Source organism: Lepidochelys kempii, chromosome 18 (genome assembly GCF_965140285.1).
Source record: "Lepidochelys kempii isolate rLepKem1 chromosome 18, rLepKem1.hap1, whole genome shotgun sequence".
NCBI classification, from domain to species: Eukaryota; Metazoa; Chordata; order Testudines; family Cheloniidae; genus Lepidochelys; species Lepidochelys kempii.
Genome location: NC_136397.1, coordinates 18,900,307 through 18,923,210, shown reverse-complemented (window position 1 = coordinate 18,923,210; position 22,904 = coordinate 18,900,307). Strand labels below are relative to the sequence as shown.

The 22,904-nt window shown below is 41.0% G+C and overlaps 1 protein-coding gene across 11 annotated transcripts in view; it reads left to right on the top strand.

Annotated features, from left to right (window-relative positions):
* Positions 1-4,849: 4,849 nt before the first annotated feature.
* CFAP74 (cilia and flagella associated protein 74) overlaps positions 4,850-22,904 on the top strand; it is a 117,695-nt gene continuing 99,640 nt past the window's right edge. For 9 of the 11 annotated variants that reach the window (XR_012155532.2, XR_012155530.2, XR_012155531.1 and 6 more), the window contains exons 1-5: positions 4,850-4,883; positions 12,487-12,643; positions 13,564-13,654; positions 14,977-15,129; positions 22,520-22,618. Coding sequence is in view for 8 of the 11 variants with exons in the window: in XM_073316517.1 (XP_073172618.1) it covers positions 12,514-12,643; positions 13,564-13,654; positions 14,977-15,129; positions 22,520-22,618 (473 nt within the window). In the remaining 3 variants the exon portion in view is untranslated. The remainder of the gene's footprint in view (positions 4,884-12,486; positions 12,644-13,563; positions 13,655-14,976; positions 15,130-22,519; positions 22,619-22,904) is intronic. The other 2 variants (XM_073316515.1, XM_073316518.1) reach the window with 2 other exon arrangements.

Sequence of the window (22,904 nt, the reverse complement as noted above, 5' to 3'; positions counted from 1 at the left end):
AATGGTGAAATATGCATGTTTGGGGAGCTGTCAGAGGTGTAAAGTACACCTGCTTTAGATTTCTGTAGCCTAGACAGAGACTTACCTGACTTTGGCATATAAATACACAAGCACCATAGGTGGGATAATCCACTTTAAATGTCAGAGCCGGTGCCCAAACATCACACTGAGAGAGTTGATACCAGCTTAAACCTATAGGAAGGGGACGTTAGATGGCAAAGCCATACAAAGAGAAAAGAAGCAGTTTGCCAGGGCAGCCAGCTTGTAAAGATAAAGGCATAGAGTTTGTCTGCTACTCACACTGTGCTGATGGCCACAATCTCCAAGTGGGCATATATCACTGGCTGATGCCAATCTGAAATTGAGAGAGGAGCCATTCTTATGCATCTCCAGAATGGGTCTGACTATAGAACTCTGACTGTTTTATTAGTCTTTTGCTACTTTTCATGTTCTTCTATATCATTAACTATCAAAATGTGATTATATATTTATAGCTTCTACAGTGCCCTTTACCATGTATCCAAAAGTTAGTTTAAGTATTAAAGCAGTGTGACTTTAAGGTAATTACCTATTGCCACAGAAACTGTGCGATATACAGACCCTATAAATACTGTTTACTAAGGGAAGGCAGGGAAATTACATCTAGTAGCATATTAATAAACAGCCTACATAAAGAAAGTAACTCAGATGTGAATGTATAAAGCGTTGGGTCAGTATTTATAGATTAGCAATTTAACTTAACTTTTATAAAATCACTTTATTTCACACCATATATGAACTAAATAGTACATTCAGTGTAATTGTCTATGTATTTTTAAGTGGCTGTTTTTTTGTGCTAGAAAAATGTTCAATACAAATGAACATTTTGACATGGGAGCTTATATTTTAACTGACAATACTAACAATAAAATAACATTTTAGAAAAGCAAAAAAAAACAAAACCCCAAAAACATGAGCTATGTATTTATGGGACCAGATCCTGAGATGATGCAAATTTATGTTGTCCACTGACATCAGAGCTATTCTGATTTATATTAGCTGAGTGTCAGATCCACATTTTGTAATTCTGGGTTATTTATCTGGGTGCAATTTAGAACCAAGGATTTGCTGATAATGGATTTATTTTGTGCTTTTCAGTGTAGGATACACATTGTGTATGTGTTATAGCATAAGATAAAATATACTGAAGAAATTATGCAATTTGATTATCTGTTGAGTATCCTCAGATGTGTCTATTGAGAACACTTTAGCTCCATCAGTCTAAGTTGAGTTAACAGAAGGCTTAAAATAATTGGTTGGGAAAATTCCTAATATTTTAATTTTAGTTTTAAACTGCATTAGAAGCCCCATTAAACTCTGGGTTCTAAAGCACCTAAAACAAGTGAGACCTTTAACCACACAAGTCCGGCATGTATTTGCAAGTACTGCATACCTCAGAAGACCATTTCAGTTTAAACTATAAAGAATAGTTTGAATATGGTGGTTAACTGTATGCAGACTTAAAACCTATTCTCACAAAGCTATTCCTACCTATTTTGTGGGGGGTGGAAGACCAACACATTACCTATAATTGCTTTCAATTTGCTGTAATGATTGCATCCAAGTATTTATTAAACTGGGCTTTTAAATTGAAACAAGGCAGATAATGTATGGTGCAATGATTAAAATGGCACTTTAGGACAAGCACTCAGCCATGAATAAAACTGTCCCTCCATATTTTTGCAATCAATAATATCCTGTAAATTGTTTGTTATGCCTTAAATTAAATACAATTGTGATAGTACACAAAGTCTCCATTCTTCTGAAGCCCTGAACTAAATTCTCCTCTTAGTTACACTGGTACAATATTACTGAAGTGTAACTGAGAGCTGTGTGTGGCCCACAGCTTTTTTAATTCTACTCAAGCAAAAAGAGTGAATGTTCTCTTGTTAAGGGCAGATGAAATAAGCAGCAGATGTTAAGATGAGACCCTGATTCTGCAAATACTTATGCATGAAATCAGTGGGACTATTCATGTGAATGAACTTACTCTCACATACAGGTATTTGCAAAACAGCAGTCCTACTCTTTTTTTTTTTTTTTTTTTTGTGCACAGCAATTTAGCGGTACAACCTGAAACAGAACTCAGGACTTCTGACTTCCAGTGCAGTGTCCTAATAGCTAAATCACATTGCCCCATCTCCAGCACGCCCAACCAGCAACTTTCACCAGCACCAAATTAGCCATAAGGATACTTGTTAATATGAATATTATTGATACTGTTAATAATTTTGTGTTACCTGCTACGTTAGGAATTGATTTTTCAAAATATTCTTTTGAAAAACTAAATGTATTTGTATAATTTAAATTTCTGTGGGCAGAATATTTTGTTACTGATTTAGAATCTTTAATCCACTGTGCCTTTTTCAGCACTGAGTTACAAGGAAGAAGATGTGGGCTCCATGCCCCTAATCATATTACATTCCTTTGGTATCCAAGATTCCCATTCAATTCAGTGGGACTCTTGGTTGTCCAGTGAATATAAGATCAAGCCACATGTTTACAGGTGAAGATACAGATGTGATGGGCATTTCTATGGAGTCACCTGAATAAAAAGAATAATAATTATAACAATATTAAATAATACTTTGCTTGTCTTAAAACTCTTAGGGTCTTAATTTTCAAAGTACTTTTACAAGCAATGATTTAAGCCTAATAAGACTCTAGGATGTGTGCAATTATTATCATAATTCCCATTTCACAGATGAACAATTTTAGGAGAGAGAGGTTCCAGGGACACTGTCAGAATAAAAATCATATTTAAAGCACACCTTTTGTTACCATTATTATTTTTAAATTTATTGTTTATACTTCAGTAGCACTTACTGGAGCCCTGCTATCTGTACTTTAGTGTGTGGGTGCTGGGTGGAGGTGGCTTGTGATGTACAGGAGGTCAGAGTAGATGATCTGGTGGTCCCTTCTGGCCATATGACATAGTAAAAAATAGTCCCTGCCCTGAAGAACTTACAAGAAGGCTCTGATCTTCATAGAAATCACAGAAATGTAGGGCTGGAAGGGACTGCAATAGGTCATCTAGTCCAGCTCCTTGTGCTAAGGCAGAATTAAGTATACACAGACCATTCCTCACAGGTGTTTGTCTAACTGGTCTTAAAAACCTCCAGTGATGGGGCTTCCACAACCTCCCTAGGAAACCAAGGTAATCTTGCAAACACATATTCACATATTTAACTGCAAGCATGTGTGTAGTTCAAAGGACTATTCACAATATTAATATAAGGAATTTTGTAAAACTTTAATGGACCTGACCAACTTAAATATCATATACTGCAAAGAACTTAAACTATTAAAACATCAATTTCTCTATACCTGTCCTATGAAAAGCAATCAAGTCAGTTTCACATTTGCTTTACACTCAGTTTCACATGTTGCTGCTTAGTACTAGGAAGTTAAAATGTAAACACTGCAGGGGATTTGTTTGCAATGTAAACAACTGTTTCCAGTGGAAATTTAAAAAACAAATGACTGGAAACATTTCTGTAGGATGTTTTGTGAAAGCTTGTGCTTGTTTTTTCAAAATATACATTGTTAGGGTCAAATTACAGTTGACAAATCCCAGGAATGCCATCTACTGTGCTCTAACCATTATTGACACTGTGCTTCCTTCTCAGCCCAGAAACAAACACCTGACTAGTGATGTGAAGGAAATGATAGGTTTTTTTCCCCTGAAAAAAAGACAGTTTTTTTTTTTCATCCAAAAAAAATGAGACTCTGGAATTTTTTGATGAAAACTGATGTTTACTTAACCATTTTTCACTGAAAAAAGTTTGAGGAAAATTTGAAGCTACTCTTGACTCCCAGGCCCCCGCTGCAACTACCGCACTCACTCTCCACTGCTCTAACCAGATCTTAATCCCCTCCGAGCCAGGAAGAGAGTCCACTATTCCTGACCTTTAGACCCAGGCTGTAAACTGCCAGGCCCTACTCCCCTCCCAGAGCCAGGCCTCCCAGTCCCCCTCTGTTGTAGACACTGGACTCCACTCTCCTCCCAGAGCCAAGACCACCTGACTGCCTATCCTCCTCTATCTGCCACCCTTACGCTGCCCACCCCCATCCTGGTAGTTCTGGGGTAATCCCAATTTTATGGTGCCTACGCCCATGTAGGGATCAGAGGGCTGCCACGGCTAGTGTGTGTGAGCGACGCTGCCACTTAGCTGTGTTGTGGGGCCATCACACCACATGGTGTGGATGTGGCAGTGGGACATAGTGAATGCCATAGCAGAGACAGGGTGGCTGCTAATGGGAAGTGGGCAAAGGAGGGCGCCTGCCTTGGGGGGTCACTGTGTGTGTGGGGGGGGCTAACCTGTGAGAGGGGCACTGAAAGGGGCCTGACCTGGGGGGGGGGGTCGCTGTGGGGAGCACTGAAGGAGGGGCTGACCTGTGGGGGGGCACTGAAAGGGACCTGGCCTGGGGGTTGGGCGTTACTGAAGGGGGGGGGCACCGAAAGGAGCCTGCCTGGTGGGTCTCTCTGGGGGGCGGGGCTGAAAGGAGCGGGGCGGGCCCAGCTCAGGTTCTGGGAGGAAGACGGCGATCCCCTGAGCGGCCTGCCAGCCTCGGGCACTGTTGGAACGTACCATTTCTTGGGGGGGGAGGGGAGAACACAGAAGCCCAAAGACGGCAGGGCTCCTCCCTAAGTCAAGCAGCTGGTTAGCTCGCGGGGAGTCACAGCGAAGCGGGTTACGAGGCTGATGGACTTCATCTTTGCAGGGTTAAGGCTTTAACGTTTCTTCCTGCTCTCCCCCCCCCGCTCTCCCAAAGTGGTTCGTTCCGTTGCCTTAGCGGCTCCTACAACAACGGGCGCGGGGCGCGGGACGCGGCTCGGGGAGGTAGGTGGGGGAGTCGGTTGCTGCCGCCCGTTGGTGGCAGTTGAACCCCTGTCTCGGTGGGGTGGCGCCATTAGCGCAATGGCTGGGGGATTGCTGAGGTGCCGGCCTGCCCCTTTCTGGCGGGGTGCCCGAACTTAGTGCAGCCCCTGACCCTCATGCCTCACCCGCTAGCTGAAGGGGTCTTTGGGGCCCACACTGTCTGGGGCAGACACGATTTTGAGGGGCTGAGCCCCTCTGCCTCCTCCGGTCCTGCAGTGGGGGGCGAGCCCTGTCCCCAAAACCGATGTCGTGACCTGTCATGTCCTGGTGCGCTTGCATTACCTCCAGGGGTGCGCTATGCCCCTGTGTTCTGGGGTGGCTGTGATTTGGGGGGGGGGAGTTCTCCCTGCTTTGCCAAAAGGGACGAGTCCCTGCCCCCAAATCACGGTCACAAGCCCTGCAATGTCACGGTGTGTTGTGACTGGACAGCCGTGCCCGGTTGCGACATGTCGTGTCCTGATGCCCTCCTGTTATGGGGTGCGCTATGCCCCTGTGTTCTGGGGCTGTCGTGATTTTAATGGGGCGAGCAGTTCTCCCTGCTTTGGCAAAGGGAACGCGTGCCCTCCCCCAAATCACTGTCACGAGATTTGCAAAGTCGTGACGTGTTGTGTCCTGCCACCATTGCGTTATGTCACAGGGTGCGCTACGCTCCTATGGTCCAGGGCTGTCATGATTTTAATGGGGCAATTAGCTCCCCCTACCCTGCCAAAAGGGATAAGGTCCTTCACCAAAATCATGCTCACAGGCTGCAGCTGTGAAACATAATGAGGCACCGCACTACAGCATGATAGTGTTATGACGTGAGGATGGTATGTCAGGTTGCGGTATGGTAATGTCATGCTTGGATGCAGGATTATTGCACTCGCAATAGTTGCACTGCATGTTGTGTCCCACCATTTCACAGTGGTATTTTAATGTGACATGTTGTATGGTGACAGTTTGGCTCAATCTCATTAGATATTTGCAACACCATGGTGGCATTTTGACACAGCATGATGGATACAACTGTATTGTGTCATGTTATGCACGACACTGTTGTGATATGCTGTAATATATTTGATCCAATGTCACGTGTCAAGTGGGCATTTTGACGCAGTGTGATGTTGTGATGCAAAATAGCTATTCTGCCATATGATGAAACGTTTGATGTTACGTGCCTTTCACTGCCCATGTATTTATTATTTTATTTAAAGAATTATCCGCCAATATAGATTATGCATAAAACAGACCAAAAACGTTAGTACAAAAACATATCACAATAAATTTTGACCCAATTCAATCAGTTATGTTGCCACATTTCAAGAGAAATTAGACTTAATTCTTGACAATGTGAAGTTTTGTCAGAATGTATTCATATTGCCTCCCAATACAATGACCTTTTGATACATTGTTGTGTTATGTTGTATAGTATGGTATTGTAATGCTTTGCTGTACTGTTTTGACATCATGTTATTATCTGATGACCTTCTCATGTACTGTGATGCTCAAAACTAGGTTGTAGCTTCAGTCTCTTTTGCCTCAGCTGATACTTCATGGAAAACTGGAAAATGGTCTATTTAGAACCAATTTTATTTCTGTATCACACAAGTTCTGTATATATATATATATATATATATATTTTTACTCATGAGGACAATAGGATCCCAGTTTAATGTTGCAGGAAAACACGTTCTTTGTTAAGCTTTGTAACACTTCATCCCCCTCTGTCAAGTGCTCTGGGGTACTCAGATGAAGCACACCGCATTATTATTAATTATTTTATTATTTTTATTATTAATTATTATTATTATTTTATTTGCTCCTGTTGCTCATCTGAAGGTTAAAATCAAAATGTATTTATGGTATCATAGTTCATGCAGCGGTGACTGATGCCACAAATAGTGAGGTTTATGGGACAAATTCTCCAATGGTGTGAGGAATACAGCCCTGTGAGTTCAAGGTGGAGTTAAAGCTGCAGAAATTTTTGAGCTGTTGAATAACCAAAAGACCTTTTCTTGCAAGTGATCTTAATAACAGAGAGAATGCAAGAAAGAAGAAAATACAGCCCATGGCAACAGAATGGTTTCTACGTAGAATGTTTTTTCAAAGTTTTCTATGAAGTGACAGTGACTCTTTAAACCTTCTGTACAAATACGATCATTTTTTGTGCATTATTCCCCTCCATGCAATGGTATAAAAATAGGTCATGCTAATTTTTTATAGTAAAGTGCTGATGCTGTTTTTAATCCTTATCCATGTTATTATTGTACTTATGGTGTATGTTAGGTATCTCTTTGAAATCATTTCTTGTTGCTGCTCAGTTAGGACCTGATCCAATGCCCATTAAAGTTAATGGGAGACTTTCCATTGGTTTTAATAGGTTTTGGATCAGACCCTCCAATTATCCTTCATTGCCACATGTAGCATAGTCTCCCATCTGGAAAGCACAAGTTTCTCTTTTCACAGAGGGTGAAATTTTCCCAGCATCATTTGGTTTGGGCCATGGAAACTCCAGTACTTTCATTATGTGAGAAGGTGGGGTGTTGTGAGTCACAGCTCAGGGAGGAACTCCTACACCATCCGTAGCTCAGTGGTTTTAACATTGGCCTGCTAAACCCAGGGTTGTAAGTTCAATCCTTGAGGGGGCCATTTAGGGATCTGGGGCAAAAATTGGGGATTGGTCCTGCTTTGAGCAGGGGTTGGACTAGATGATCTCTTGAGGTCCCTTCCAACCCTGATATTCTGTGATCAGGTAGTCACACCAGCCACTGCTGCCTCCACATGATAGAGGTGGGCTCTTCACAGTCCATTGTAGAGGGATAGGGACATGATGTAGAATCCACAAAAGGACTGAGGCACTGCAGTGCTGTGTGTCATGGTGCCTAATTGTTAGGCACCTAGAAAATCACAGGAACCATACTGTGATCCACAAGGCTGAGTTAGGCTCCTAGGTTCCTTATATGATGAATGAGGTGAGATAGGTGCTGGGAAACGAAGTCCACAAAAGCCAGCAGACTAGGCAGCTCTCTGCCTAACCTAGCTAATGGGAGATGCTGATTTGCTAAGCCCTGCCCCTGCCTTAGTAATGCCCCTAGGCATTACTCTGCTAGTGATGCATGAATGGGAACCCCTCTCTTGGCTCTGGCACCTATGTAGTTTCTTGAGGAAAAGAGAGAGGTGCCTGCCTCGCTCCACACAAAACATCCAGAGGAGGAGGAGCTGGTGTTGCTACTGCCCACCTTATAACTTTTAGCTCAGTTGTTAGAGCATTGCTCTGGGATGTGGGAGATACAGGTTCAATTACCCCTTCTTCCCCCAGCAGCGAGGGAGGAAGGGTTTCGCACCTCTCAGAAGAGTGCTCTAACCACTCAACTATGGGCTATTCTGATGTGAGGATCCCTGTGTCTCTCCTGTTGAAGCTCTTCCACTGTGGATAAAGAGTGATTAGAGGAGGGACTTGACCCAGGGTTTGCTGCCCACCATTTGGGTGCCCCAACTGCTGGACTATAAAGTCTTTCCCAATCTCTCTCTCTCGCTCTGTGTCCAGCCTAGTTATTCTTTATTTATTTATCTAAGCGGAAGAGTTTAAACAAGAGAGAATGATATTAGATTAACCCATAGCTCCATGGTTAGAGCAGTCTCCTGAGAAGTGGGAGATCCCTGTTCAAATTATTTCACCTTCTCTGCCAGGGAGGGGAGAATTGAATCTGGGTATCCAACATCTCAGGTGAATGATCTAACTACTGGGCTAAAAGTTATAAGGTGGGCACCATGACCACCTCTTCTTCCTCCTTGAATGTAGAGTGAGAGAGCAGTGTGTATGTCCAGGTGCCAGGTGAGTGAGTTTGGTGGAAGTTTTGGGGATTGCAGTGAGGGATGCATGAACCTAAATCTGCATTTAGGCACCTAAGTAGCTTGGTGGATTCCACCCATAGTCTCTGGCTGATGATTATATGGACCCAGAGGCTGCATGCCCAGCTGAAGGAGCAACCAGGGAAAGTTCCATTCCCCCACTCACTACCCCAGCATAGTTTCCCAGCACAAAGCCTGTTTAATAAGTCCTTGCCTACACACTAACTTCTACCACCTTAACAAAAGGCATGCTTAAAACCAGTTTGTTTAAACCAGTACAAAACCCTTATTTGGGTTTAACACTGTCTTATATTGATTTAGCTCAAATTGATTTGAGTCCCAATCCTGCAAAGACTTAGGCACATACAGTTGAATTCAATGGGGCTACTTATGTGCATAAAATTAAGCACATAAGTCTTTGTGTGAATAGTCTTAATGATGTACCATCTGGTAATAACTCCAAGTGAATGCCACAAGGTATTTACTGAATGTGGGTAAATTTTATCAACATTGGGGAAGTATTTTCTGGTAACAGTGAGAGAACTGCATCAGAAACAAAGGTTATGAGGAAGTGACTCAAGCTGAGCCTACTCTATACTGGTAAAGTGTCATGAAGGTGGAAGGGTTATTTTTGTCTTTGTATCAGAACCAGTGGGATAGGACTGTAATATTTATATGGATCCAGGGAAATTATAAATTGTTCTGACAACATGCTAACCACATGCCAAAACCTGTTGCAGCTGCTTTATATCTGTGAATAAATATGTCACACACAGCAAATTCTGTATGTACATTATTAAAATGTCACACATGTGGTATCTGTGTGACTAAACAGATCATATTCAGCACTTACAGTGTCTCAGCTATTGTAGCTCCTTGACTAAACAAGTCACACTTGGCAGGGTTGGTTTGTTTGTTTGTTTGTCATTGCATATGTAATAGTATTTTAGCTGAATAAGGGTAGGTCTACATAGCCCATGGCAGCGAGTCTCCCTCAGGCTCACTGCGCTCATGCTACCGCACTAAAAAGCTGTGTAGACAGAGCTTTGAAGCTGCACCTCTGGCTGGAGCTCAGTCTCTGAAGCCTGGGGAGGGAGGTGGGCTTCAGAGCACAAGCTCCTGCCTGAGACGCAACATCTACACAGCTACTTTTAGGACTGTAGAGCAAGCCCAAGTCTGTCGACCCAGGTTGTGAGGCTCGCTGCTGCAGGCTATGTAGACATACCCTAAGAGGACTAGATTGAACAAGGCTGCAGACCTTTTGGCTCTAGTACTATAGAGGTAGCATTGAGGCTTTTTCAAGTTACTTACTAGCACTAAGGGGTCAAATCCTTCTCAATGTATATGTATGCCTAAGTGCTTTTTGCTGGATTGGGGCCAGAGTGTTCAGCACCTTGATAGATTTAAGCCATTGTTTAGTTTGGTATTTGTTTACATTATATATATTTCACTGTGAGTTGTTCACCCTGACATTTTTATTGAATTTGAGGGCTGTTGTGTTGGGGTAAAATTTTCAAGAGCTCCTAAGTCCTATTTTCAAATATGACAAGCATTTAGGGTCAGATTTTTAAAGGTATTTAGGCACCTAACAATGCAGTTAGGCCTCAAGTAAGATTTTCAATGGGAGTTAGGCACCTAATCACTTTCTGTGCTTTCAAAATTCCCACTAGGCACTTCTATGCATCTTTAGATGTTTAAGTATCTTTATAATTCTGACCCTACGTGCTTGAGTCACTTTTGAAAATGGGAACTTTTACTCTTGGTTCCCTCTTCACCTCCATTTTGCTTCCTAAGGTTCAGTCACATGCATGATCATAACTGGGAGTCTGACCCTCTTTCCCGCTTTCTTTAATATTTAATTCATAGAGAAATTCAGTCAGCAAATAACATTTCTTATACTGTGCAAACAGACTTTGCCCTCTCTGTGAAACAATGGGCCAGATTTGTTCTGTTTAAAAATCCACAACAATTGTGCTGTTGAATGTTAATTGTTTGTTATTTTCAGTTGCTAATATGCTGTATCCAAACAGTAATGAAATATCTGATATTTTTGAAAAAAAATTTACACAGAGTGCTATAATAGAAATGATAAAATAATAATAGACATACTTTTTACTGATGCCACTAATTAGACTGTTTTCTCTACTGGTTATGTAGTAATTCAAACACAAATTGTACTAAATCTGATGGACCCGATTCTTCTCCCATTGACACAGGTTTTAATTCTGATGGAATTGCTCCCTGGCTTACATTGGTGAGAGCGCATTCAGAATGAGGCTGGCTAAGTCTCAGATCCACAAAAGCAGGGAAATTTACAATTAAAGATTAAGTAACCAGTGTGTGGTATCTAGATGGCGCACTAGATTCAAACTAGTTTGTACATTTTAGGATACAATTCCTGTATATAAAAGGAGTTGGGTAAAATGACCTAATTGTTCTTTTTCAACTCTAGGCCCTGATTCTCAAGTGATGTAAATTGGCATAGCTCCATTGAAGACAATGGAGCTACCCCAATGTACACCACCTGAGTTAATGGCTCCTAGTTTTTATCATAACATTAAGAATCTGATTCTTGCAATACTTGTGGACTGAAACCTCTCACTGACTTATAGGATGTTTTGGGTTCACAAAGACTGTAACACTGAACCTTAATTGTGCATCCTATAGACCAGGGGTGTCCAACCTGAGCCTGAGAAGGAGCCAGAATTTACCAATGTACATTTCCAAAGAGCCACAGTAATATGTAAGCAGCTCCCCATCTGCTACCCCTCTCCATCCCCTAGCGCCTCCTGCTCACCGACAGCCCCACCAATCAGTGCCTCTCCCTCCCTTCCCATGCCTCCCACCCGCCGTAATCAGCTGTTTTGCAGTGTGCAGGAGGCTCTGGTGGGGAGTGGGGAGGAGCGAGGGCATGGCAGGCTCCGGGGAAGGGGCAGGAGCTTTGAGGGAAAGGGTGGAGTGGTGGCAGGACCTGGGGCAGAGCAGGGGGTTGAGCAGTGAGCACCCCACAGCACACTGGAAAGTTAGCATCTGTAGCTCCAGCCTTGGAGTCAGCGCCTATACAAGGAGCCGCATGTTAACCTCTGAAGAGCCGCACACGGCTCCAGAGCCACAGGTTGGCCACCTCTGCTATAGACATTAGGTACTGGACACATGATAGATGCATGCACTATGAATATCCCTGCTTTTATTTCTATTCACACCCATATACTTCTTTGGGAACTGGATTTGGCCCCTATAATACCTAAATGATGTTTTTGTTAGGTACATTTCCATGTTTTTTAAACTGATTTATCTTCATACATTTTTTGTACATAATTTTGTTAAATGAAGCAAACCTATGCTAAAAATCTGTTTTCTTGTCAATTGTCATAAATAGCTTGCTGAGTGAAATTATATTTTTGAATATTAATAAAAATGAATTAATATAGAACACCTGACATTTCTCACAAAACTAGCAATCACTGGGTTAAAATGTGACTGGAAGCACTATGTCATTGTTGACCTTATTATGGTAGGAAAATACGCTGGAAATGGCCTAGTTTTCTCTTTAAGAGATCCATTAAAATCCAGACTCAAAATGTGCAGCTAGTAATTAAATGTTAAATTGTAGCCAATTATTTCACATATATGAAATATCTGCTTGATCAAATGTGATTAGTTCATCTCAAAATATAGTCAGCATTTGTGTGTGGAGTGGGAATATTCATACACCAATTATTTCCTCTGGTAGCTGAATTCTATTAAAAGAATTGCCAGTATGGAAGATACTGAGTTCTTTGATATTTGTGAAAAGGAACAGACAGCTGCTACACCATTTTTGGAACAAGAAAAAGATGACAACAACAGTGTAACAGATCAGTTCTGGAATGTGGCGAACCAACCGAAAGGTAAAGGTGAAATATTTTGCTAATTTACAAATGCTGACATATTAATGTACCTACTCATTTGGCTCTTTGAGACAGTACAATACAGTACAGTCCACACAATAGATTTGGAGTCAAACTGAGAGCTTAGTTATATTGGTATAAATCCAGAGTAATTCCATTGACTCCAATGAGGTTACTGCAGATTTATATCAGTGTACCTAATTATAATCTACTCTTTCACTGTTTATCCCCAGTACCTCTACTTCTCAAATCAAACAGTTGCTCACAGAGATACTGACCGCACTAATCAGGGTTTGACTGTGTAGTTCCTTAGTATTACACAAGGACAGCATACAAATATTTTACTGGATGCAACCTTCTTTTCTATTTTCGTGCCCTATTACCAATTATTACTCAGAGTGCAGTGCTGGTACTGACCTTAAAATGAAAAATTTCTTAGGCAAGCATTTTATTTTTTCATCATCATCCTGGTACATGGAGACTACATAAATATTTAGTGAGAAATCATTCTATTATTGTTGCAGCAAGCTAGAAGAATGAAAAATATATAAATGCATGCAGTGTAGAATAGGTTAGTGTTTGTTGACAGCATTTTATTATACTGCCTGCCAAAACCTATCAATGATCCATAAATCCTGAATTCCATTTGGCTAATACAAACTTTCTTCTTATAGCACTTACATTTGATCGTCAATGACAGTTCTGTAATGAAGGTGGAGAGCATTTGTCTGTTTTATTTCCCAGGTGTAAAATTGCTTTTATGTGTATTTTGTGACGAGAAGTTTTTGATTATACACAGCAATAAAGCTTTTAAGATGTCATCTCCGTGCTGCTTGTCATGTTTTGACTTGGCAGGAAATGTACATTTTAATGTCCAAAGTATCTTTATTAAACTGTTGTTTTTCTTTAATTTTTGTTAGGACACAAGACTGGAGAAGAGTCAGAGGAAGATGATAAAATCAAAAGCAAGGATGCTTCTGAAGGAGTTGGAGAGGACTTTGATTCTAGTGGGTGAGTAATTTGTATACTCAGTCATCAACTATGCTGGTAATTTCTTATATGGTTTTAATTTGCTTTTTGTGGGAGAAGATTTATTTATCGGGACTTCAAGAATACACTGGATTTCTTTATAGGAAGTAAGAATTGTAGGCCTTTCTGACAAAGCTGTTCTAGTAATGGAAAGCAGCAAGGCATAGACAATAATGGTAAGATGCAGACAAATTTTGGGCCATATTTATCACATGGAATTTATTGGGATCTGCAAATAAGTGAGACTTTTGTTTGTGTAAGAACACCAGGCTCGGGTCACATGTTGTTGAACAGATAGGCATCAATATAATTGTACTAATGCTACTTTGGGTCTGCAAATAGGCGGTACAGCAGATTATTATACTACTAAAATCTCAGTAGACCACAGTTAAAAAATCTAACACAGGTCACATGTGAAAATGAGTCTGGTGGTTTAAACATGGTCCAATGGAGGTGCTGCTTCATTTTGATCAAAGCACTCTTAGGCCCGGTTTGACAAGATTGTTAATCTCTTCCCAGGAGTGAGCTGGCAAGAGGATAGCAGGAGTGATGAAGATCAGGGAATAAGGTCCATTAGCCTGTTTGCATGTGGAAACTTGCATCTCACATATGCTTAGCTATAGGCAGACTTCTACGTTCTCAGTTCCATAGGCACTGAAACTCAAAGTTCATTGAAATAATTAAGAAAAAGAACCACCAAATGTATTGCTCTCTATACACTTCATGGGACCTGAATGATAGTTTATTAAATCAGTGGGACATGAATCACTTAATGTACTGCTTTTAATACATTTTAAGGAAGTCTGAAATGTCCCCTTGATGGCTTTGAATTACTGTCCAAGGATCTAGAATTTTACAGGCTCAGGACAAAATTTTAAATTTGGGGGCCTAAAAGTGCCTAAATAAATGGCTTGATTTTTCAGAATTGCTGAACACACACAGCTCCCACTGAAGTCAACTGGAGCTACGTATGCTCAGTATCTTTGAATATCAGGTCACTTATTTAGTTCCCTAAATATGGATTTGTGCGCCTGACATCAGCTTCCCACGTTTGAAGTTCAGCTCTGGTTTACATCTGCATAACAAGGATTTTAGTGCTGATTTTGTTCATTTTTTGTTTGTTTTGTTTTTTATGCTCACTGTACATTCATATTCCTGATGGAAACTTAATTTTAAAAACTGAAGGAAAAAGAGTGTAAGTGTGTGTTCGTATACCCCAAATAACTATTTAAACGCCTCAACGTTGTCACAGTGGTTAATCATTTGTCACAGTGGAAGTCTTTTTTTTTTTTTCCAATCTAAAGGGAAAGCCAGGAGTGCCACATGAACAATGGTAATAACAATAATAATAAGACCATAAAGTATGCAGACAGAGTTCGGATATTAAACCTGCGCAGAAATCTCAACCAGCTTGACAACATAGCCAAAGAAAAGGCTCTTACCATTGCAAAAGCAAGGTTAGTGTGTAGCCATGGGGTTCAGCTGTCACACAAGCATAGATAAACCACAGTTTTTGTTTTGTCCTCCAAAATCAAATTCCAGGATATCATTCCTGATGTAGCTATTGTTTATCATAGTTTGTATTATTGTTTGGTGAAAGCTATATTTATCCCAGCAAAAGATATATTGCAAACAAGAATGGAGGCTGCAAGGGCACTGTAGGATGCAAATATAGGTTCTGTTTTCCTTAGGTTCTGTAAAACCTTGAAAGCAGTAACTCTATTGATGTAAATGCAGTTGTACCCACTTACCCCAGGGTTGTCATGGAAAAAAATCTAATTATATTTGGATTTATACATTCTCCGGTAGAATCTGCAATCAAAACATTGCACCATTGTGCTTGTGTGAGAGAACCAGAAAGTGAATTTGAATATAATCCAGGATGAATATTACTAGTCTCTTTCCATTGTCCAAACTGAGAGACAAGTAAATTGAACATTAAAAATTCATTTTCAGTTCATAACTTGTAACACAGGTGAGGAAGCTTTTTTTTCTTTTCTTTTTAAAGGACTGTTAATCTAACAGTGTCCCTTTTTTGTGAAGATAAATGCATGTTACAGACTCAGTTGTCATTCTCAATTTTTATTCCTCCATACTAAATCATATAAATAGTTCAAAAGAGACACTTGTTGATTTTACATATCAGGAATAAGAAATGGCAGCAATATGAGTTTAAACTCAGTAACTCCCATGCTATAAATCCATACTATAAATCCATTGTGTGATACTCAGGACATTAGTTGAATATACTAGCCATTGCTGCTATCTGTGCCAAATCCTGCCTTGATTTAAATCTCTATTAAAATAAACTGGAATTGCTGAGGAAATGGCAGAAAAAAATAGCCTCCTGTAAGATCCTCAGCTTGTTTAAGCTGTCATAGCACCACTGATGTGAGTGGAATTGTGACAATTTACATCATCTGAAGATTGTCCCTTAAGTTTAATGTCAAAAACAGATGTACATTGGCAATGCTCTTTGAGGCCTATATATTAAATAACATTAATTCCTCCCTTTAAACGGATAAGGCTAAAAAAGAGTGCTGGACTCATATGAGTTAAACAGGATACAAACAAACAGTGATGAGTATTAATAAAATGAGGATTTCAATACTAGCGACTAGGAACAGATGCTTCTCTAAGTTACTTCTAAGCAACCCCACTGACCCAACTGGCTGTTGGGAACATCAAGTAGATAATTCAGAGTTTGGTGGTCTAGCTAAACCTCTAAAATCAGGACTGCATTTTGCCCTCATATTTCATGAACTACATATTTTCAGGATTTCATTTAATATTCAAAACCACTAATGTGTTGCTATTGTCTTTGGGACTAAGCTGCCATGATTCTTTTAAACAAGCTCCCTGAGTTTACGATCACTTAGGGATTTTTAAACAGAATTAATCCTAATTGATAATAAGCACTAAAAATCCCTTTTTCTGAAATGGAACAAGACTTAATTGTTTGAGAAATTGCTTTTTCATATTGAAAATATTTTCCTATTGCTTTATGTTTCATTAGCAATCATGTACAGTCAAATGTGGCCAGCTCATACTGTGTATGCACAATGTGTAAAGCAACAAAAGGAATGAGAAAAAAAGCCAAGTTAATCACAAAAGCTATATTAGAGCTGCCAAGAAAAATGTCATCTGCAAGTTATATAGTGAGTTAGGAGTGTTTGGCACTGGGAATTCATGCCTAGGGACCAATAAATGATCAACAGAGATGATGAAAACTCAAAGAAGGAACCATTATTTCAGCTGTTCTGTTGTCTATTCTGATTGTTAATTCCTCCATTCTGCCCCTCAGGACTACATAGTTTAAATATCACGTTAATTTTTTTTTAAGTGAATGAAAACTGAGTTACTCTTAAAAACTAAGAAATTGCAAAATAAAGCAGGTGGCATGCTTTTTGGCAGTGCAAACAGGGCCGACCTTACAGATGGGTGATGTGGGCAAGCACCCAGGGCGCCGTGGTCAGGGAGATGCCATGGTCAAGAAGTGTGACAGGCCTGAGGTGTGAGGCCATAGAAGGGAGCTTGGAGCAATGGGGTGGGGGGAGGCAGCGAGGCCCAGGGATAATGGGGGATGGGGAGCGTGGGCAAGCAGCGAGAGCCAGGGCGTATGGGTGGGGAGCTAAGGGAAGAATTGGAGGCCTGTGGTGATTGGGGGATGGATGAAGGGTCAGGGGAGGCAGCGGGGGCCAGCGGTGCCAAAATACAAGTTCGCCCAGGGTGTTACCTGCACAAAATTCTCTATTACTCGCATACTCTACGGGCACCCACCTTTACCCAGTTCCTAGGGCTCAAGGTGGGGCTCCCTCTTAATTTAGGCACCCACCCTTACCCCATTCCTAGGGCTCAGGGTGTAACCTTATGCTCTAGTGCACCCACCTTTACCCTTTCATGGGCTCAAGGCGTAACCCTCTTAATTTAAGCGCCCACCCTTACCCTTCCATGGGCTCAGGGTTACACTGTGCAGGTTTGTGGGGTCTTTTACCAGTGAAAGAGCCTTACACAGTAATATCCTTAACCTCCTATTTAACAATGATTACCAAAAAAGAACGCACATGTTAAGCATACAATGCTCACCCCTCCCAATAAGGCAGATGAACTTTTTTTGATGGCCAGTCAATATCAGGTCATCTGGGGTCACTCCAGCTTCTGCTCTGTATGGTGTGGTTGGCAGGGTGTTGAGGTCTGGCAGCTCTGGTCTTGGGGCTGTCCTGGAGTGGGTTCCAAAGAACTTCCTTTTGAACCCCAGTTTATATAGTGAAACTTGAGTCTTGCTTAGCTGTACCTTAACCAATCATTTTACTAAATTATTACTAAACAATTTTCTAACTAATCCTAACATATTGTAAAATAATTCTTCAACTAATCACACCCCACCATCTTAATTGATTTACCCCTAGAAAAATTAATTATTTTAATTAATAACAGAAACAATCAAAGAACCAGACAGAGACCATACAGATAAACAATAGAGAAGTGGAGACCATAAAGGCAAAACAATAAAGAATTAGGGATTTTACAACTACAACTTGTTGATAAGTGCTTTCTTGCCAAACAGAATGCCAGCAAACAAAGTTTTCTTTAACCGTCTTAAGATTTGTTTCCTTATCTGGTGGTGATGGGTACTGTTAGGACAGGATCGCCTTCTTAACAGCCTGATATTACATTTTTTTAATCTAATTTAGATGAAATGTGAGGATGTGACTTTCTGCTTTTTGGTTAATGGCTGCTGGTCTTCTAATATGGCTGCAGACAAAGGCCTTAGGCCTTACAATTTGGCTACAGGAAAAGGCCTTATCCTTACGAGAGCACCATTTTCCCTAAGACTGGCCCTGAGTGTAATGCCAGTACAATGCAACCTTAGAGTTGAAAGACCTTGCAAAAGAAAACTTGACTCTTTGGCCTGGATCTGCAAAGGTACATAGGTGTTGCAGTGCTCAGTCACTATAAGTGATTCTCAGTCTCTTTCTCTGGCCCAGTTAACATTTTATTAAAGTGGAATGGCTTCAACAAGAGAGACTGAGAGCAACCCATATCAGAATATCCCATAGTCCTGTGGTTAGGGACTTACTGAGAGGTGGTGAACCCCTGTTCAACTCCTCCTCCTCAGGCAGACAGGGGAAATTGAACAGGAGTCTCCCACATCAGTACCCTAAGCACTGGGCTGTGTTATAAGGTGGGCTGCCTCTACTTCCTGGTGTTTTGTGTGGAGTTAGGCAGCCTCTGAGCACACTAATGGACTGGGTCCTGCAAGCAAGATAGGTGGAGGAGCTCCTCTCTTCCCTTGGTTTGTTGATCACACTGAGGCTCAGGCATGAGATAGGTGAGTGGACACCCAGAATGAGGCAGCAGTACTCATGCTCAGAGGCAGAAATTTAGGCACCTAGGGGACTTTTACTGCAAAAATTTAGGTGCTGAGAGGGTTTAGGTGGCAGTCAAGCAAGGGTTTTGCAGATTGCATACAGTTGGGACTTGGCACCTAAAACTGGGTTTTGGACATCTAAGTCACTTTGTGGATCTCGCCCTTTGTTTCTGGACTACTGGCCATATGTTTCCCTGGAGTTGAACGCTGCAGCATGCTGGCAATTTTAGCAGAACTTTCAAATGCTCAAGTAATAGTTATTATTAATTATTATGAGTATTACTGTAGCAATTAGGAGCCCTAGTCATGGATAAGGACTCTATTGTGCCAGGTGCTGTACAAACACAGAACAAAACAGACAGTCCCTGCCCCAAAGAACTTACAATTTACGTATAAAACAAGAGACAACAGATGAATGCAGGTAGATGAGGGAGTACAAGGAATGAGATAGTATTGAACAGCATTATAAGCAGTGGTCTTAGCACATCAGAAGCCTAATCATTGCCAAACTTTTGTAGGAATCATGGCAAAAGAGAATTTTAAGGAGGGATTTGAAGGAAGATAATGCATTATTTTTGTGGATATGTATGGGGAGCACACCCGAAACATGAGGGGCAGCATGAGAAACAATACAGATGTGCTTGTTTGAAAATTTAACAAGGGGTGTTGGAGGCTGGCATTGTTAGCCGATCGTAGCCGAGGATCAACATCTCAATAGTGAATCAGAGATAATAGGTGCGGTGGAGATAGGCCATGAAGAGCCTTGAAGTGAATACAGGCAGCTTATGTTTGATGCAACACAGAAGGGGAAGATGGTAGAAGGAGGCAAAGAGCAGGGTGACATGGTCAAAGCAACAGTCTAGAACAGCGGTTCTCAACCAGGGTTCTGGGTCCCCTGGGGGGCTGTGAACAGATTTCAGGGGGTCTGCCAAAATAAATCAGAGAGCAGGGCCAGCATTAGGCTCACTGGGGCCCAGGGCAGAAAGCCGAACCCCAAGCCCTGCTGCCCGGGGCTGAAACCAAAGCCTGAGCAACTTAACTTCACAGGGCCCCCTGTGGTGTGGGGCCCTGGGCAATTGCTCTACTTGCTACCCCCTAATGCTGGCCCTGGCTATTAAGCTACTGAAAAACAGCTGTTGTGGCACAGGTGGGCCATGGAATTTTTATAGCACGTTGCGGGAGGGGGGGTTTAGAAAGAAAAAGGTTGAGAACCCTTGGTCTAGAAGATGATTTTTGCCGCAGCATTCTGAATAGATCTGACTGGGGCAACTTTGCATTTGTCAAGTCCAGAGAGAAGGATTTTGCAGTAATCAAGATGCACAATGATGAGAGCTTGGCCAAGATTTTTAGGTGTGTGGATGGATAGGAAAGACTGTATCTTAGTGATTTTATGTACAAAGAATCTGCAGCATTTAGACGTAATCTGGATGTGAGGACCTAGACAGAGGTCTGATTCAAAAATGACGTCCAAGTTACAGGCCTGAGTGACGAGCAGAAACCCAAAGCCTCTGACATGGTACGATGCCAGAACTAATTACAACTAAAAAAGATACTGTGCAGAAGATCTGCAGAATTCAAAAAATGGAACTGTTGTGAGTGGCAGGAATAAAATACAAGCCAGTGGAAAAGATTGTGTTATCCTTTTCTGGAAATCTCAGCAGCACACAGCGGGAAAGGTGTGCTCATCCACAACTGCCCAGTCTCCTCCTTTCTCATAGCAGACCTTGTACCCATGGAGTGCACTCCAAGGGGTTTCAGAAGAGAGGGAGATGAAACTTTGGCAGCGGTTGATATTTCCTTTCACATGGGACAGGGAGAGCCATGCATGGAGGATCCAATTCACCCATGGATCAGGAGTGAGGAACAATCCCACCTGGGGATTTGACTCAATAATTATCGTATTTCAAGTGACTATTCCAAATTATTAGGAAAAAAGAAGTTATTATTTTCAGATTCTGTAACGTTATGATGAAATGTACATAAATTATAATAAGGTAATGAGGAAATTTCGGTTCTAAGTATCATTGATGAACTATTGCTATGTAACTGAGAGGAGAAAGTTTTAAAAGAATTGTTTCTGTGAATTTATAAACGGTGCTCTTGAATAGTGAGATGTTGTAACTTAGTATTAGGGTTTTCTGCTTTTATTTTCTGTTATATTTCAGGGAACTTTTTTGGAAAATAAATATAAATCTGCAAAGCTCAATATTTCTAGACATTTCCTGCCGTTTAGTCATTATCCTCCCAATGTGTGCACTCAAGATGTCAACTCGTGTCCTTCCCAATTGTGCAATCATCTTGGAGTGGCAGGAAGTTGATGGCTGGGAGTAAAGAGGCCAACAGCTGTTTGCAACATTTTTTCATCATAAATAAAAACTAATAATTATCACTGCATCTTCCTTGAAAAGTGGCTTTTATTGGTAAATATCCATGCAATTTTTAAACGGGAAGTGCCATTTATAACTGTACTTGAAGCTCAACTGCATATGACCTACTTTACAGTGACATGCTGTGAAAGATTTCCCTTGTCAATTGCTATTATTTTGCAGAGCTAGGATAACAATCCTTGTACTTCATTATCAAACATAATTCTATTAATAGTTACAAATATTTGGGTGACTGGGTAGCTTAGATTTATAAAGCCATATGGAGTCTTAACTTTGGGTCACTGGTTCAAAAGTGACCAAAAGACAACCTTCTGATGACTATTTGGTAGCCTAAACGGGTGTGTCTAGTTCCTAGTGGGCTTCTTTCTGTCTACTCATCAACTAAAATCACTATCATAACTGCAGTGGATTAGACGCCCTTTATTGGCAGTCTTAGCACAATGGGGCCAAAGACTAAACTGGCCAGACACACTGAATTTCCTACTTACTGCTCAAGAAGGTCCCTCCAGAATTTAAGGCGGATTGCCATGGTGTCATATGGAACCTGCACTGTTTCTTTTTGTGCTATACTTGAATAAATAAAAGACTTGTGCTGTCAATATAACAATTTATGAGTCTGTTCCAAAGCCCATAGAAATCAAAGGAAAGAATTTCATTGATCTCCATGGACCCTGGATCAGGCCCCATATCTGGAGCATAACATCACTTACCTTTAATTACATAGGTAGTTTCACTGAAGTCAGTGGGACTACTTGTGTACTAAAAGTTAAGTATTCACCTTAAATGTTTCATTGCATGATGGCCAAAAAGTATAAAAAACAAATTACAAGTATGCTGGAGGAGGCTACATTTTAAAAATACTCTTTATTTATCATCATTGCTAGATGCTACTAGAGCTCTGAATGAAACCAGAATTAATTAAGAGGTTATATTTTTTTCTAAATTCCTGGTACAAATACTTTAAAGTTAACAAGTGCCTCTAAAGAAACTCTTGATAGGATCCAGCTATGATCCTGAGGAGCAGAAATGCTTCAAGAGAAGGAATGGGAAACATACCAAATATAAATAAGGATGTTTTGTTTGTTTCAGAGAGGAGCTCAGTGCCTGCCAGCTGCGGATCGAAATGCTAACAAAAGAACGAGAGTGCACAGAGACCAAAATAGAAGAAGAGAAAGAGGCTGGAAATACGTAGGTAGAGGGTATTTCTGGTTGTCACAGATTATTGACATGCTCGGTGTTTACACGTGGGAAGGGGAAGGTAATGAGATAAACGTTGTGACCTTTTCCCTCTTCTTGTTATTGCTGAAAATGTTTGATAACATTATTAAACATATTCTTGAATCTATCAAATGACACCTAATAGGTCAATGTTTAAAAGTCATTGCCATTATCAGGATAAAAAAACAAGCTGGTTATCTCCATGGGCCATGCCATCTGGTAAGGAGCAGTGCACTGTCATACTGTGCTTGGAGAA